At 41.7% G+C, this 15,166-nt stretch overlaps 1 protein-coding gene across 1 annotated transcript; it reads right to left on the bottom strand.

Moving 5' to 3' along the window:
• Positions 1 to 11,051: 11,051 nt before the first annotated feature.
• LOC123045779 (uncharacterized) lies at positions 11,052 to 14,480 on the bottom strand. The gene is made up of 3 exons (XM_044468954.1): positions 14,174 to 14,480; positions 13,518 to 14,030; positions 11,052 to 11,734 (listed from the first exon to the last, which is right to left on the bottom strand). Exons 1-3 carry the CDS (start codon positions 14,237 to 14,239, stop codon positions 11,153 to 11,155), a joined length of 1,161 nt encoding a protein of 386 aa, XP_044324889.1. The 5' UTR covers positions 14,240 to 14,480; the 3' UTR covers positions 11,052 to 11,152.
• Between the last annotated feature and the right edge of the window lie 686 nt (positions 14,481 to 15,166).

The following is a 15,166-nucleotide window of genomic DNA, read 5'->3' as shown; positions in this document are numbered from 1 at the left end:
AGCATCAAGTGTTGATGGTTAACAAGACCACCAGTTTCAAGAAAAAGGGCAAAGGAAAGAAGAAGAAGGGGAACTTCAAGAAGAACAGCAAACAAGTTGCTGCTCAAGAGAAGAAACCCAAGTCTAGACCTAAGCCTGAAACTGAGTGCTTCTACTGCAAGCAGACTGGACACTGGAAGTGGAACTGCCCCAAGTATTTGGCGGATAAGAAGGATGGCAAAGTGAACAAAGGTATATGTGATATACATGTTATTGATGTGTACCTTACTAATGCTCACAGTAGCACCTGGGTATTTGATACTGGTTCTGTTGCTAATATTTGCAACTCGAAACAGGGACTACGGATTAAGCGAAGATTGGCTAAGGACGAGGTGACGATGCGCGTGGGAAATGGTTCCAAAGTCGATGTGATCGCGGTCGGCACGCTACCTCTACATCTACCATCGGGATTAGTTTTAGACCTAAATAATTTTTATTTGGTGCCAGCGTTGAGCATGAACATTATATCTGGATCTTGTTTGATGCAAAACGGTTATTCATTTAAATCAGAGAATAATGGTTGTTCTATTTATATGAGTAATATCTTTTATGGTCATGCACCCTTGAAGAGTGGTCTATTTTTATTGAATCTCGATAGTAGTGATACACATATTCATAGTGTTGAAACCAAAAGATGCAGAGTTGATAACGATAGTGCAACTTATTTGTGGCACTGCCGTTTAGGTCATATCGATGTAAAGCGCATGAAGAAACTCCATACTGATGGGCTTTTGGAATCACTTGATTATGAATCACTTGGTACTTGCGAACCGTGCCTCATGGGCAAGATGACTAAAACGCCGTTCTCTGGAACTATGGAGCGAGCAACTGATTTGTTGGAAATCATACATACTGATGTTTGTGGTCCAATGAATGTTGAGGCTCGCGGCGACTATCGTTATTTTCTCACCTTCACAGATGATTTGAGCAGATATGGGTATATCTACTTGATGAAACACAAGTCTGAAACATTTGAAAAGTTCAAAGAATTTCAGAGTGAAGTGGAAAATCATCGTAACAAGAAAATAAAGTTTCTACGATCTGATCGTGGAGGAGAATATTTGAGTTACGAGTTTGGTCTACACTTGAAACAACGCGGAATAGTTTCGCAACTCACGCCACCCGGAACACCACAACGAAATGGTGTGTCCAAACGTCATAATCGTACTTTACTAGATATGGTGTGATCTATGATGTCTCTTACTGATTTACCGCTATCGTTTTGGGGTTATGCTTTAGAGACGGCCGCATTCACGTTAAATAGGGCACCATCAAAATCCGTTCAGACGACGCCTTATGAACTATGGTTTGGCAAGAAACCAAAGTTGTCGTTTCTTAAAGTTTGGGGCTGCGATGCTTATGTGAAGAAACTTCAACCAGATAAGCTCGAACCCAAATCGGAGAAATGTGTCTTCATAGGATACCCAAAAGAAACTATTGGGTACACCTTCTATCACAGATCTGAGGGCAAGATTTTTGTTGCTAAAATCGGATCCTTTCTAGAGAAGGAGTTTCTCTCGAAAGAAGTGAGTGGGAGGAAGTAGAACTTGATGAGATAACTGTATCTGCTCCCTTATTGGAAAGTAGTTCATCACAAGAACCAGTTCATGTGACAACTACACCAATTAGTGAGGAAGCTAATGATATTGATCATGAAACTTCAGATCAAGTTTCTACTAAACCTCGTAGGTCTACCAGAGTAAGATCCGCACCAGAGTGGTACGGTAATCCTGTTTTGGAAGTCATGTTACTTGACCATGATGAACCTACGAACTATGAGGAAGCGATGATGAGCCCAGATTCCACAAAATGGCTAGAGGCCATGAAATCTGAGATGGGATCCATGTATGAAAACAAAGTATGGACTTTGGTTGACTTGCCTGATGATCGGCAAGCCATTGAGAATAAATGGATCTTTAAGAAGAAGACTGACGCTGATGTTAATGTAACTGTCTATAAAGCTCAACTTGTTGCAAAAGGTTTTCGACAAGTTCAAGGGGTTGACTACGATGAGACTTTCTCACCCGTAGCGATGCTTAAGTCTGTCCAAATCGTGTTAGCTATTGCTGCATTTCATAATTATGAAATTTGGCAAATGGATGTCAAAACTGCATTCTTGAATGGATTTCTGGAAGAAGAGTTGTATATGATGCAACCAGAAGGTTTTGTTGATCCAAAAGGTGCTAACAAAGTGTGCAAGCTCCAGCGATCCATTTATGGACTGATGCAAGCATCTCGGAGTTGGAATAAACGCTTTGATAGTGTAATCAAGGCATATGGTTTTATACAGACTTTTGGAGAAGCATGTATTTACAAGAAAGTGAGTGGGAGCTCTGTAGCATTTCTGATATTATATGTAGATGACATATTATTAATTGGAAATAATATAGAATTTCTGGATAGCATAAAGGGATACTTGAATAAAAGTTTTTCAATGAAAGACCTCGGTGAAGCTGCTTACATATTGGGCATCAAGATCTATAGAGATAGATCAAGACGCTTAATAGGACTTTCACAAAGCACATACCTTGATAAAATTTTGAAAAAGTTCAAAATGGATCAGGCAAAGAAAGGGTTCTTGCCCGTGCTTCAAGGTGTGAAGTTGAGTCAAACTCAATGCCCGACCACAGCAGAAGATAGAGAGAAAATGAAAGATGTTCCCTATGATTCAGCCATAGGCTCTATCGTGTATGCAATGCTGTGTACCAGACCTGACGTATGCTTAGCAATAAGCTTGGCAGGAAGGTACCAAAGTAATCCAGGAGTGGATCACTGGACAACGGTCAACAACATCCTGAAATACCTGAAAAGGACTAAGGATATGTTTCTCGTATATGGAGGTGACAAAGAGCTAGTCGTAAATGGTTTCGTCGATGCAAGCTTAGACACTGATCTGGACGATTCTAAATCGCAAACCGGATACGTGTTTTTATTAAACGGTGGAGCTGTAAGTTAGTGCAGTTCTAAACAAAGCGTCGTGGCGGGATCTACATGTGAAGCGGAGTACATAGCTGCTTCTGAAGCAGCAAATGAAGGAGTCTGGATGAAGGAGTTCATTTTCGATCTAGGTGTCATACCTAGTGCATCGGGACCAATGAAGATCTTTTGTGACAATACTGGTGCAATTGCTTTGGCAAAGGAATCCAGATTTCACAAGAGGACCAAACACATCAAGAGGCGCTTCAATTCCATTCGGGACCAAGTCCAAGTGGGAGACATAGAGATTTGCAAGATACATACAGATCTGAATGTTGTAGACCCGTTGACTAAGCCTCTCTCACGAGCAAAACATGATCAGCACCAAGACTCCATGGGTGTTAGAATCATTACTATGTAATCTAGATTATTGACTCTAGTGCAAGTGGGAGACTGAAGGAAATATGCCCTAGAGGCAATAATAAAGTTATTATTTATTTCCTCATATCATGATAAATGTTTATTATTCATGCTAGAATTGTATTAACCGGAAACATGATACATGTGTGAATACATAGACAAACATATAGTCACTAGTATGCCTCTACTTGACTAGCTCATTAATCAAAGATGGTTATGTTTCCTAACCATGGACATGTGTTGTCATTTGATTAATGGGATCACATCATTAGAAGAATGATGTGATTGACATGACCCATTCCGTTAGCCTAGCACTTGATCGTTTAGTATATTGCTATTGCTTTCTTCATGACTTATACATGTTCCTGTAACTATGAGAATAATGCAACTCCCGTTTACCGGAGGAACACTTTGGGTACTACCAAACGTCACAACGTAACTGGGTGATTATAAAGGAGTACTACAGGTGTCTCCGAAGGTACATGTTGAGTTGGCGTATTTCGAGATTAGGTTTTGTCACGCCGATTGTCGGAGAGGTATCTCTGGGCCCTCTCGGTAATGCACATCACTATAAGCCTTGCAAGCAATGTGACCAATGAGTTGGTTACGGGATGATGCATTACGTAACGAGTAAAGAGACTTGCCGGTAACGAGATTGAACTAGGTATTGGATACCGACGATCGAATCTCGGGCAAGTAACATACCGATGACAAAGGGAACAACGTATGTTGTTATGCGGTTTGACCGATAAAAATCTTCGTAGAATATGTAGGAACCAATATGGGCATCCAGGTTCCGCTATTGGTTATTGACCGAGAATAGTTCTAGGTCATGTCTACATAGTTCTCGAACCCGTAGGGTCCGCACGCTTAACGTTACGATGACAGTTTTATTATGAGTTTATAAGTTTTGATGTAACGAAGTTTGTTCGGAGTCCCGGATGCGATCACGGACATGACGAGGAGTCTCGAAATGGTCGAGACATAAAGATTGATATATCGGAAGCCTATGTTTGGACATCGGAAGTGTTCCGGGTGAAATCGGCATTTTACCGGAGTACCGGGGGGTTACCGGAACCCTCCCGGGGGTTATTGGGCCTACATGGGCCATGAGGGAGAAGAGTAGAGGAGGCAAGAGGTGGGCCGCGCCCCTCCCCTCCCTAGTCCGAATAGGACAAGGAGAGGGGGGCGGCGTCCCCCCTTCCTTCTCCTCCTCCTTCTCCTTCCCCCTTCTCCTACTCCAACTAGGAAAGAAGTGAGTCCTACTCCTGGTGGGAGTAGGACTCCCCCCTTGGCGCGCCCTCCTTGGCCGACCGCCTCCTCCCCCCTGGCTCCTTTATATACGGGGGCGGGGGGCACCCTAGACACACAAGTTGATCTATGGATCGTTCCTTAGCCGTGTGCGGTGCCCCCCTCCACCATATTCCACCTCGGTCATATCATCGCGGAGTTTAGGCGAAGCTCTGCACCGGTAGAACATCATCATCGTCACCACGCCGTCGTGCTGACGAAACTCATCCCCGAAGCTTTGCTGGATCGGAGCCCGGGGATCGTCATCGAGCTGAACGTGTGCTGAACTCGGAGGTGCGGTACATTCAGTGCTTGGATCGGTCGGATCGTGAAGACGTACGACTACATCAACCGCGTTGTGCTAACGCTTCCGCTTACGGTCTACGAGGGTACATAGACAACACTCTCCCCTCTCGTTGCTATGCCATCACCATGATCTTGCATGTGCGTAGGAAATTTTTTGAAATTACTACGTTCCCCAACACATAATGGACACATGTGTTGAGTCATGATTGATCAAGTATTCAAGCAAGCTATTCAAGTGAAGAATTCAATATACCCTCATGACGTCAAGATTAAACATGGAGTAGAGATATCAGTTGACCAAGATGAAGCTCGGGGATCGAACTCGAAATGGTCAACACACGAGCGCAAATGATGCACCACATAGGATCTTGTGGTATGATAAGAAATTATCAATTGCACTCTGTGTACCAACCCATACTATGTGTTGTCTATTTTTTTGAGGGTTAGGTGATTCTCATGGGCTCTCATTGAGAGAGAGAGAGAGAGAGAGAGAGAGAGAGAGAGAGATTTCTAGTGTCTATGAGAGGATGACATCAAGTGTTGGTGATCATGGTTGATAAGGGCAAGTTCAAGATAACCATCACGACGGATTACATGCTTGAAGCTTGTGGATGATCACATTATGGACAAGTGAAGATGAATACAAAGCAATGCTTCGCATATTGTGTATGGGGGAGCTACTTGAAGACTTCACCAATGTCTTGCCTTCAACTTGAGCCAAGAAGAAACATCAACATCAAGCTCAAGTGAAAGGCTTGAATCAAAGGTATTAGTTCCTTTGGTGTTAGTGTTGTGTAGAGATGACCACTGAAGAAACATATACACTCAAGAATGGATTGTCGATAGCTATGTAGTATAGCTCTTTTTATGTTTCTTGAGTTATAGGGATCCCGCACTATTAAGAGGGGATCAAAGGGGTTAGTGATAGATTTGCTCAAGTCAACATCTTCTATTTCTACTTCCACATCATATTCCAACATAGGCATATTTCACTTCTATCCAATACAAATACAATATGCCTACATCTACCAAAGTAAATCCATAGCCAAATAGGTTCCCCAAAGTATATTATCTTACCTTTCCATACTTTGCACCCTCCATTTTGGTTCATCTTGGGTGGTTCTCTATGTGAGGACCTGGAGCTTTTCCATAGCTTCAAAACGAGCCCAAGATCATCAAAATCGGAGTCCGGATGAGAAAGTTATGCATGTTTTACTTTTGGGGTGGCTGCAGTTTTTGTGTTGGCCGGATGTCTGGCCACTGCTACCCAGAGGGCGTATGATTTGTGTGAAATCGCCGGATGTCCGGCCCCTGGCCCGGATGTCCGGCCGTAGATGTCTAGAAACCTTACCGAAATGTGGTTTGTATACGCCAGACATCCGGCACAGGTCCCCAAGTTTGGCCAGATGTCCGAGCTTCGGCCAGATGTCCGGGCCCTGTAATCTATTTTTCTGTGTATGTGTGTGCACACTTCACAGTGATCGGATGTTCGTCCCCAGTCTCGGATGTCCGGTCCGGCACAGCCACTTACACTCCAGTGACCATATTTGCACTACCACTATATATATCCCTCTACTCATCCGGTAGAGGGTTGACCACTTCATCCCAAATCGCCCCAAGAACACAAGTGGCTCCCTCTCACTCTTCCACATCAAATCCTAGATCCCGGAAGAATTCATGAGAGTTCTTGAGAGTTGCTCCAATCAAAAGATAGAGCCACTCCCTCTCCCTCTTGTGACCAAAGGAATTCATGATTTGAGCAAGTCTTGAGCATTTACCCCTTGATCTTGTTACTCTTGGAGGTTCGAGACTCCTAGGCGGTAGGAGTGCTCCGGTGAGGAAGCAACTTGTGATTTGTCCCCCGGAAAGTTTGTGAAGGTTTGGAGGCCGCCTCAAAGTCTACCACTAGTGGTTGGGAATCGCCTTCGTGGTGATATCTCAAGGGGAGAATAGGGTGAGCCTTCGCGGCGTTGGTGTGCCTTCGTGGTAACATCCATCCCTCCAACGGTGACTATTTTCCCTCCAAGGAAGTGAACATAGGGATACATCCTCGTCTCCGTGTCTTCAGTTATTTCTAACCCTAGCCACTACTTGTGGTTTACTTTGGTCACTTGACCTTGCATTCACTATATATATTGTTGTCCTCATTATATTGTGTTGGTTACCATATTGTAGAGATTATTTAGGCCAATACTTTATAGTCCGCAATTCATACTTGCTACTATTGATATATCTTATGCTTAGTGTGAATTGCTAGCATGTGACATTCATTTCCATATCTTGTGACATAACTTGTGTAAGCTTGTAGTGCTTACTTGAGTTTGCGTGTATCATTCAATTCCATATATTGTGATACAATTTGTGTAAGCTTGTATTGCTTACTTATGGTTGTGTGTATTATTCATTTCCATATCTCGTGATATACATTGAGTAAGTTTGTGTAACTTGTGCTTACTCATATCCTCATCGTTCTCATCTTGTTTATACTAAGTTGTTGGTGCACTTAGTGAGCCTAGTATATTTAGGATTTGTGCTTTAAAAGTATCCGCTTAGTTTATTTCCGCATTAGGATATAGCCAAATCTGTAAAAGGTTTTAAAACGCCTATTCAACCCCCCCCCCCTCTAGGCGACATTGTGGTCCTTTCAGTTATGCTTCTTGTGATTTGGGATGTGTACTTGGATTATTGTTTTCCGATGTATGTGTGATTGGATTAGATGTATATAGGATCTTGCTGCTGCTATAGAGAAGAGAATGCTCTGAGAATATGCTATTTGGAAGGAATAATCAAGGTCAAAAGGAGCAGTTGGATGTTCGTTCCAAAATTGAGCAGATTCATTGTCGAAATTTCCTTTGCTTAATAATTAACATAATTGCATGCATCCTTACACCAGATTAGAAAGGGTTCCTTTTGAAAAATTTCACTTCTAGCTTTCGTGAGTTTTTAAAGATGAGAAAGATAGATTACAAAATTTGCATTTCATTAGTAGTAAAGTGAATATTACCAAAGTCATGAATTTAATTCCATTCCACATAAGAATACTAACTATTGTAGGTGATGTTCTTTGTTCCCACTTTTCACTTTTCAATAGGGCATTATATAAGGTTGATTTATCAGCGGTGTGCTTGCTCTAGTCCAGAGAAAGAGGATGAGCAGAGGATGATGATCAATTGCATTTATCAAACTGTAACTATAGATTGTAGAATGTTTGCCCAAAAACAAAGTATTGTACAACCGATACAATTGCCATATATATATGGTGCTTGGACTAACAAGTGATGCCACTTTCAAGCTTTTGGTCTTTGAAGTGTAATACTTGCTAGGTTTCCAACTACAATTTATTTGTAGTAGAAGCTGAATGTATATGGCATGAATTTATACTTCTGAGTGTATGCATTGATTCAGAGTATGTTGACCCCTTGAGTTTGGCAGTTTTTTGTTGTATGGTTCTCTCTTTAAAGAATTGGAACAATTCTTCCATGGGGGCAGAATAGTTTTCATCCTCAAACGACACACAACGCCATTAAGTTTCTTATTTACCAATTGAAACATGAGCCAGTAATAGCACAATTAAAGTTTTTTAACATATCATCATAAAATGGATGGCTGGATTATGGTTGTATGCATTCTTCTAGGGTCATTTCATATGGTATTATAAGTTAGTTTCATAGTTTTCTCATAATATTCTGTGCCATTGTATATGTCTATATTTTCTGTTAGGGATGTTTTTTTTTCACCTTTTCCATCGTCGATCACTCATCCACCAGTTTTAGCTCCAATGATGAGTAATGTGACTTTTTTTCTCCCGTTGTAACGCAACGCACGGGCATTATTCTTTATCTTTACCTTATATATATATATATATATATAATAATAAAGAAAATTGGATTTCTGATCGTCCGTCATGAAATTGCCCCTGAAGTTGTAAATATTTACTCGCCATGCCACCGGCAAGTCAAAAACGATTCGTTCTTTTCGAGTCGCTGCATCGACCGTGGGTTGGGTTCATTAGGAGTACGTCTCATATTATATCACAAGTGCTAGGTAACACACTGGCTAAAGGCCCTCTCTTACACCTGGGAGATCCAGGTTCGATCCCCGCCTGCTCTCTCCCTTTTCTATTTTGCTTTTCTCATCCTTTTTCTCTTTAAATACAGGGTGGCGTAGGATATAGTTGTCTCGCCCAAGCGTCATTTATCAGATAGTGCATGCATAATGTTTGTAATTTTGGCCCAGCTTCTCTCTGTTTAACTTTTTTTTGGACAGATTCAAATGCTTTTCTAAATATTCATATCTTTTAAACGTAACTTTAAATCTAAAATGTTATATATGAAAATTTCTTAGAAAAATTTGTACATTTGAAAAATGCTATTATCCTGCATGTTAACCATTTCTAAAATTACATTTGGAATGCAACGTTAAATGCTATCTTTTATAGAGTATTTTGAAAATGCCTACTACATATGTCCCCTACCCTATTTAAATTGTGTAGATATGATAGTCTGACGCTCTCAGGAGAGCTATTATTGGTATCATAGAGGATGTTGATTCCTACAAATTAGGGATCTTGACTTGGATTACAGTTGTAAATACATATATCAGCAAGATAAAAATAATGCTCTTATGCACATGCTATCATTGAGTAATAAAAATTACTTTGCTCTTGTCATCAATATTTGTTGGACATCACTGAGGAGTAACTACAATAAAGGTGTAAAGAGATAGCGACAACTAGGTTGATATTTCCATTATCTAATAAGTTGGAAACATTTTGAGTACACATGAAAAATCATCCGACTTTTAGTTTTTTATATGCAATAATTATGTTGTTTGTCATGCGCCATCGTAAAAGATTCAAGGGATTTGCTGATGTCGTTGCTATGTGTACGAGGGATGATTTTTCTCCCGTGGCAACGCACGGGCATGTTTGCTAGTACTACTTATAAAAGAAACATGAATGTTCCGATGACAAATTTTAACAGAAAAATGTTTGTCTAAATCATGGCAAAAATAAATAAAAAATGGGTTTTAACATGGCAGATTAAGAAAAAAAATGGTTTTTGTAAAAATCATGTCAAATTTATAAAAAATTCATAGTGTTCACACGGCTAATTCTTGCATTGCAAAAAAAGTGTGTGCTTGTGTAAAGGCAAAAAGTTGCCATGTCAATAAATCTGATATAGTATATAAAAAGAATTTACTATGATTTTTCAAAATATGGAAAATTCAGGAATTCTTCATGGGCGCATGGCAAAATTTATAATTTTTTCCTCTAAAAGCACATGTCAGCTTTTGGGAATTTGTAATGGGCACATGGCAAAGTTGGGGATTATTTCTTCTGAACAGATGGCAAATGTAAGAATTTGCCATAGACACATGGTAAATTTAGTTCTCTGAAAACATTTCAAGTTTTGGAAATTTTGTCATGGTATTTAAAATTAATTTGACATGGTTTGTACAGTAAATTTGCCATGGTTAAGCTGCATATAAACATAAATTTGTCATGTTCCATGTCAAAATTGAAGAAATAATATGTTATTTTTTTGTGGGTGGAAGAAATAATATGTTCACTAAAAATCATGGCAAAACAAATTGGAAAAGACAAAAACCTGTTTTATAAAGGTCATGGTAGATTTTTAACGTACACTATGTACAAAAAGAATTTGGCATGATATGCATGGTAACTTATAAATAAAAATTCGATGGTGAATACAATGAATTTGCCATAGTGTAAAGGCATCCGGTGAAAGTACATGGTCCTATCTGCCGCCCCCTGCACAGCGTGCACAAACCTGTACGCCCCAGGCTTCAAATCTTCGATGGCCAAATTGCGGCATATAAACGTGAGAGAGGCAGCCATAGACACGACACGCCTCACAACTGTAGAACAATTTCCACGCGTTGACGTATTACGAGCAAAAGCATGAAGCCGACACAACACTTCAGAAAAAATATCAAGGGTCCACATCCAGCGGCAACATAATGTACCAGAACGCCAAAAAAGACATGATAACCGGACAGCCATTCAGAGAGATATACTCCCTCCGTAAACTAATATAAGAGCGTTCAAATCACTAAAATAGTTATGAAACCACTTTTATATAAATCCAGCTGATCCATACAGCAATATCATACATATAAAAGGTTAGTTTACAACGGATAGCATCCCCCTGCTGGGCAATTAACGGTACCCAATCTGCACTTCAACTTTACCATGGTCAGCATTGCAGATTGCCTTTTCATACTGATCATGGTAGAAGGTAAGATCACCTTGGAAGGAGATGGCATGACCGTCATTAACATGGTCAGAATTAGTAAAAACGCTAAGGTTCAGCTTGATTATCAAGAGGGGCTCTAAGTATATCGGAACAGCTGCCCAAGTCCGCAACAATGGAAGTGTGCCATCGACAACCTCTGCCATATCATCTTCTCCACACTGGAAAAGCAGGACATTGAAGTCGCCGTAGAACTCATGGTGCGCTGTGATTTCGCCATATGCATAGCTACAGCCACTGCCAGATGTGAGATCAAGGTTGACGCACAATCTGGCCTGTATAGCACGATACATCGGCACGAAAAACACGTCTATATCACGGCCATATCTTGTTGGCATTGTGTGGACAATGACATTGTTACAGAAGTATGGGTCCACATAGAAGACGTAGTTTGCAGTGTCAATCCGGTTATCATCCTCTGGGATTTCAACTTTAATGCGGACATAGTCCTCAAGCGCCGCCCCTTCTGCCCTGAGAATCAAATTACCCTGCGCATATGGCAATGGAATAAAATGATTCAAAAGATGCGAAAAAAACAAAAATAAAGATATACTGCCTTCATTTCAAGAGGTTAAAGATAGGTTACAGAACTAAGGGCCTCTTCTATTTGCAAGAATTATAAAATGCATGAATAGGAAAGACACATGAATAGAATGGCATGCCATCTTATACTCACTATGTTCCTTTATCTAAGGTGTATTATTTTTTACACAATGGCCAACAGACATTATTAAGGAGCGATTGGGGCTGAAGTACACCTTGCTAATCCCTTCGATGTTAAGATTAAAAGACCGGAAACACAAGCTGGAATCCACTTCAGACGGAAGCAAGTCGATTCGGTGGCCCGCAATAGCAAAGTCGCCCGCATACATGATCTCCTACTCTACTTGCATGGGTCATGCAATGTTTTTGAATCAACGAGTCGTTCTGGGGTAGCGACTCTCGACTAGTCCTGACTGTAAAAAAAACTACCATAGTAAATGTATATACTTATTAATAGTCAGCGGCAACCAAGGGAGGAGCCGCGGCACCAGGGGAGGAGCAGACCAGCAGCAGCAGCAACCAGGGGAGGAGCGGACCAGCTTGCGGCGGCACCGGTCGGCAGGATTGTGGGGGCGGCGGCAGCCAAGGGAGAGGGTCGCATAAGCCAGGATAGGTTTGGGTCGGGGGGGATTCTGGGGCGATCTAGGTTTCATGGGGGGGTTGTGCAAGCAAATGGGAAAAAATATGACAGGCACGGCCAACTTTTAGTCGTTCGACTCGAAAACCATGGGGCCACGCAAGGCATCCCCCGAAGAAGGATTGCATACAAACCAAAATGAAAATATTGGGAGCTTTTTTTTTTTCAACCAACCGATTGGGATGTTGGCTTGATTTTATCGTGAGGTTGCCATGTACATGATGGGTGGAGGAGTAAAAGCGGAATTATATGGGGTTACAAATACCCCTTACATTAGAATATAGTAAAAAAAACAAATATGCCTAACATAAAGGAACAAATGGAGTACTACAAAGTTGTATGGATGTTTGATCATGCACACGAAAACCATATGGAAATTTTTGAAGGAAATTTCATATGGATTGTAATCCTACAAATCAAGCCAACATAGAGAAAATTCCACACGAATTCCTTTGAATGAAATTGTCCCTAAAAATTCAGATGCAAGAGTGTTTGACAACGCAGAAGAAACAAAGGGATTCTAACGGAAGGTTTGAATGTAATACCTTCCCTGTTCATTGCAGGTTGGCTATTTGTTAGTACGGGTTTAGCTTATGACGTGTTTCGAAGTCTTCGGCCAAACGAGTACTTCATGGAATGCCGACAAGGAATAAACGGCCATTTTGTTTCTTTATGACAAATCGATGAATCCATAGATCCTTTTAGGAGGCCCTAAATAACCACAGATCGAACCTATCCTGTATTTACAATGCGGATGGCTGGCTACTCATATGGACTAGCTGTAGCTACTATTTATTTTCTTGGTAGCAATATTGGGAATGCAGTTCATCCAACGATAAACCAAATTCCAGCTATAGAAACTATTGACACAATCAAACCTGAATGAACAAAATGTTGAATTGGATTGTGCCAGTCTATATCTATAACTCCAAAATAGATTGCAAATGAATCATAAGGGAAATTATCTTAAAGTTCTAATCCCACGAAACATTCTAAGGATCTAAATCCTACAAAAACCATATGCAATATCTTTGAATAGAATAAGCCATAAGAAGCGCTCTACTATGAAACAGAGGGTGCATTACATATACCTGTGAATCAACATTACGATGAAGTGGTCCATTCTCCGAGTTGCAGTAGTAATGGGAACGATCGTTGAAAGCAACGAAGGTGCCCACGAAGGGAAATCGGGGACGCACAGATAACAGCTCCACCAAGTCCCGAGATAAGCTGTAAGCCATCGATAGATTAATGCTGTCTCCGTCATAGCCAATTTTGAGACTCGGTGGAATATCCTTTCTGTAGTACTCTTCATATCCACCGATCTCAGACCAGTCGCCATCTGTGTCATAGTAGTCGCCACAGTTACTGCCATCGTAGCGATCACTATTGTGGCCGTATTCAGCAAGCTGCTCGCTGTAATCATCATCTGCAGCAGGAGAGTTTTTGTCTCCCGTTTGCTCATCAGCAGGATTGGCAGTTTCTTCTCCCGTTCCCGTTCCCCTTGCCCTTTCCCTTTCCCTTACACCTCTACTAAAAAAAAGCCGTCGAACAACATCGAGAGTCCCGTAATGAATAAATCTAATGGGCTCAGAGATGCAGGCCTGTTTCAGGAGAGGATCGGTTATTGTATAAATAATGAAAAAGAAAGAGATACTCCTAGGACCGTAATCAATCATGCTTCCATCGATCAGATCGATGTTGGGTAAACTATTTCGTCTAGCTAGCAGATACAAAATCAAAATACCTGCAGAGAGCAGAAGACGGCACTCCAACATGCTCTTTCGGGTTCGGCGGAAACGCTCAGCGGCATGCTTCTCCGTTCAGCGGCATGCTTCTCCGTTCAGCGGCAGCGATTGGATAGGGGGCGGCGGCCCTTGGCAGGTTATTAAACCCTAGATCGATCCGATGGCGCCGGTAGTATATATATATGCCCAAACCTAGTCTTGCGGCCTGGGCAATCTCTCTTTTCCGTATCGTTTCCCCCCTCAAATCCTTTATGATGGATCAAATCCCCCTCAAGTCTAAAACCGGATTAATCACCCCCTTAAATCTGTAATACCGGATCAATCAGGCCCCGAGCGGTTTTGAACAAGATTTTAGGTGGTTTTGATAGGAACTGCAAGATTTCTAACTTGTCGACGTCGCCGACGACGTGGAAATTTTCTAGGATCTCGGCACCGGCGACGTGCTCCCCCGGCCGACCCCTTATTCTAGGGGAATCTGGCTCAGAAGGATCGCTGACGCGGACTTCGGCTCGACGCACATGTTCGGGAGGCGAGCTCCCCGAGGAGGAAGACAGCCATATGCAAAACCTGCGCGCTGACAGAGTTGAAGAGGACCTCCACGAAGCCATTGATCAGGGCGGCCGCCTCGCGCCAGAGTCGCCCGATCCTGCAGGCGCATGTTTTATGCATGCTTGATGACCAGGCAATCTGAACCAGTTACATATGCAGTGCAGACATGATCAATCAGTCTAATTTCCTGATTATGCAACTCACATCGGGCATCACAGCACGGGATAGGATTCCCAACATTCTTCTCAAGTAACCTGACAGTCTTAACATGTGTACATACTTCAGTCCAATCCACAAGCGATTGCAGCACACCCACCAATTCAAGTCCTATTAAAAAAAATCAGTTCAACTAGATTCCCAGCACAAGTGATTTCTTCAGATTAACACACATGCTCGTGCACCAGTTGTTTGGACAGGGCTGCCATTGTCACGGACGAGGACTT

Source organism: Triticum aestivum, chromosome 2B (genome assembly GCF_018294505.1).
Source record: "Triticum aestivum cultivar Chinese Spring chromosome 2B, IWGSC CS RefSeq v2.1, whole genome shotgun sequence".
In the NCBI taxonomy this organism is placed as follows: Eukaryota; Viridiplantae; Streptophyta; class Magnoliopsida; order Poales; family Poaceae; genus Triticum; species Triticum aestivum.
The sequence above is the reverse complement of the archived record's forward strand: the minus strand, read 5'-3'. Positions and strand labels throughout refer to the sequence as shown.

Excerpts from the sequence above, each read along its gene's own strand:
- LOC123045779 (XM_044468954.1), bottom strand. The coding sequence starts at position 14,239 with ATGCCGCTGAGCGTTTCCGCCGAACCCGAAAGAGCATGTTGGAGTGCC. Across the intron at positions 14,031-14,173 it reads CCGTCTTCTGCTCTCTGCAG|GCCTGCATCTCTGAGCCCAT; the intron begins GTATTTTGATTT and ends CTCCTGAAACAG. Across the intron at positions 11,735-13,517 it reads ATCGTAATGTTGATTCACAG|GGTAATTTGATTCTCAGGGC; the intron begins GTATATGTAATG and ends CCATATGCGCAG.